Consider the following 2,953-nt stretch of genomic DNA (forward strand, 5'->3'; position numbering starts at 1 on the left):
GTGCGCCGCCCACCCAGGCCAGCAACCGGAGGGACCTTTCTCCATTCCTCCGGGGACATCAGGCGCGTGAGGTTCTCGGGCACCAGCTCCCCCAGGACCTTGGGGATGCTCGCCAGCTGGGCCGGGTCACTGCCGAACTGGGCCTTGCAGATGAGGCCTGCCAGCTGGACCGCGTCCTCCCGCGAGCACTTGTGGAACCCACGCAGGTACTTGGGCAGCTCCTGGCGAGGGACACGCCGGCCTTAGGCTGCCGCCCTCCTGCGGCAGGGGCTCAGCCCACCCCCACCAGGACGGAGCAGCAGGAAGCTAAGGTCCTTGGGCTCGGGTTCCTGCAGGGGCAGCGAGCCCGACCAGGCGGGCAGAGACCTGCCATCCCGCGGTGGACACAGCGGCCCCCCTGCACAGTCGGCCCTCAGGACATGGGCCGGTACCCTCGGGCTGCGTGCCCCCAGCGGTGCTGTGGGTGCTGGCACAGCTGCTGTCCCCACAGGCTCAAGGGGTGGCCTGGCCATCACGGGACCTCACGGGCCTTCCTCCCTTCAGAGTGGGTGTGGGGGGGAGTGAGGGTGCCCCCGGGGAGCCGGCCAGGCACCTGGTGGTAGTGGAGCACGGTGTCTGCATTCACGTCCTTCCCAGGGGCCACGCTGAGCCACAGTTTGCGCATGAAGTACACCTGGTAGGGGAGTGTCAGCGGGGCCCCTGGGCAGGGGCAGCAGTGAGCACCGGAGCCACTCCCGCTCGCCAGGCTCTGCGCCATCCCCACCCCCCCACGGCCGCCCCACGGCCGCCCCACCCCTGCCCAGCTCGCTCTCCCGGACACCCCATGCCGTGTCGCAGGGGCTTTGCTCCTGCCGCCTCCTCTGCTTGAAAGGCCCCCCTCCTGCACCGGCCCCCGCGCCTCCTCCTTCCAGACCAGCGAGAAGCCACCCTCTCTAGAAAGGTTCCTGGGCCTCCCTGTGTGCGTCAGGCCCCTGTCCAACCCCATGCCCGCACCCTTCATCTGTCCTGGGCCGCCTCTAGCCTGTCCCTGCCCGGGCTGCGGGCTGGGCCGCGGAGCTCCCAGGGCAGGGCCCTAACCACTCCCCCACCCCTGGCCTGGCCAGCCCCATGACGTGAGGGTCATAAGGGGGGATACATGGACGGGCATGGACATGCCGGAGGTGCCGGGGGAGCCTTCCGACCTGGCCATGGGGCGGACAGGCCTCCTGCCCTTCATCCCAGAGCAGCCCGCCTGCCCACAGACCCACCTTCCTTCTGGGGCTTGCTTTTCTTCACCCAGTCAGACACCTGCCGCAGAGAGTCGAAGAAGAAGTCTCCCTCCTTCTGGCTGATGACCTGGGTCGGGGGGAGGAGGCAAAGGGGTGCACTTCACAGGGAAGGGGCTTCCTGGGAGGGCCATCCTGGGGGCACGGCCACGGCGGGCTCTGTGAGTCCACCCCCACAGTCCTCATAGCCCTTCAGGGGGGGGGGGAGGCACCGGCCAGCACAGTGGGGCTGCCTCCCTTGCCCACATCCTCCTCCCCCCTCCGGGCAGCTGCCAGCAGTACCTTGTCTGCAATCTTGATGAAGAGACTGCAGCCCTCCCAGGAGGCCAGCTGCAGCCTGCTGGCCACGCCCGCACACACGTCCCGCACCCGGGTGTGGGCGCCCACCTCCAGCATCTGGGGCAGAGGTGGCGTCTCAGCACAGGCTCAGCTCCCAGGGCCCCTCCCGCTGCTCCTCCCTGGGACAGGCTCAGCTCCCAGTGCCCCTCCTGCTGCTCCTCCCTGGGACAGGCTCAGCTCCCAGGGCCCCGCCCCACTGCTCCTCCCTGGGCAGGCTCAGCTCCCAGGGCCCCTCCCGCTGCTCCTCCCTGGGACAGGCTCAGCTCCCAGGGCCCCTCCCGCTGCTCCTCCCTGGGACAGGCTCAGCTCCCAGTGCCCCTCCCGATGCTCCTCCCTGGGACAGGCTCAGCTCCCAGGGCGCCGCTGCTCCTCCCTAACATGGGCTGGACATACCCTGGCCTGAGAAGGGCAAGCCTTCCTTCTGCAAACGGGGAGATGGCAGGTGGTTTAGCGCACAGTCTGCTGTCTGGGCCTCAGATGTGCAGCCTTTGAACTTGCCTTGAGAGCCCAGCAGCCAGACTGTGGGCCTTTCCGTAGGGGCCTCTACCCGCCTCAGGGCTGCAAGCCCAGCCCGGGCCTCGCCTGCCCTCTCTCTTGCCTCCCGCGCCTCTGGGAGGCCGGCTTCGCACTCACTAGCAGCCCCTCCAGGGGGCGCCTCCCTGCACGATCCCAGAGCACCCAGGGTGCAGCACTGTCTGTGGTGGCAGGGCGCCAGTGCCGTGGGGCGGACAGCTTCTGGGGGTCACCACTCCTCGGGTGACCAAGGCCGCTGCTCTGGGCGGGCTCACCTGGCTGGTGTGGTTGGGGAGGAAGACCTTGTGGCAGATGCGGGAGACGTTCTGCTCGGCTGCCTCCACCTCCACCTGGTGGGGGGGCTGCTTCCGGGGGCCCATCCTAGAGCAGGAGGGGCACACTGCACGGCGTCCTCTCACCCTGCCCAGCCAACTACCTACTCAACCCTGCCAGCACAGACAAGACGTGCCCAGCGACCCTGCCCAGAGGGACCTGGGGGCCAGGGCCTCCCGCAGGCTGCTCTGAGGGCACCGTGGTCACGGCTCATGGTCACAGCTGCTCGCCTGGCCAGCCTCTCCCTAATCTCCCAGTGGGACTGCTCTGGGTGGGGGCGGCAGGGGTGGCCTCTGACCCGGGCGGGAAGGTGGTGGCTTGGGTATCCAGGTCACCCCAGGCCTCTGGACAGTGCCCTCCATGCCCTGGACAGGCAGCTGTGGGGGCAGGGAGCCCGTGGCCAGGACTGAGTCTGCCTGCAGCCTCCCCCTTCCTCCCCAGTAGCTGGGGGCCGGGGCCTGCCTCCCGCCGACACCCACATCTGCACCGCTGGACTCCGGGCG

The 2,953-nt window shown here is 69.4% G+C and overlaps 1 protein-coding gene across 1 annotated transcript in view; it reads right to left on the minus strand.

The window, feature by feature from the left end:
- The window catches only part of MYO7B (myosin VIIB), a 107,070-nt gene that overhangs the window by 1,641 nt on the left and 102,476 nt on the right, over window positions 1-2,953 (minus strand). Inside the window, exons 39-43 of the mRNA XM_014550391.1 lie at window positions 2,393-2,529; window positions 1,548-1,661; window positions 1,248-1,335; window positions 593-699; window positions 36-221 (exon numbers count right to left, since the gene is read on the minus strand). Of these exons, the coding sequence (XP_014405877.1) occupies window positions 36-221; window positions 593-699; window positions 1,248-1,335; window positions 1,548-1,661; window positions 2,393-2,529 (632 nt within the window). The remainder of the gene's footprint in view (window positions 1-35; window positions 222-592; window positions 700-1,247; window positions 1,336-1,547; window positions 1,662-2,392; window positions 2,530-2,953) is intronic.

Source organism: Myotis brandtii, unplaced genomic scaffold (genome assembly GCF_000412655.1).
Source record: "Myotis brandtii unplaced genomic scaffold, ASM41265v1 scaffold600, whole genome shotgun sequence".
NCBI classification, from domain to species: domain Eukaryota; kingdom Metazoa; phylum Chordata; class Mammalia; order Chiroptera; family Vespertilionidae; genus Myotis; species Myotis brandtii.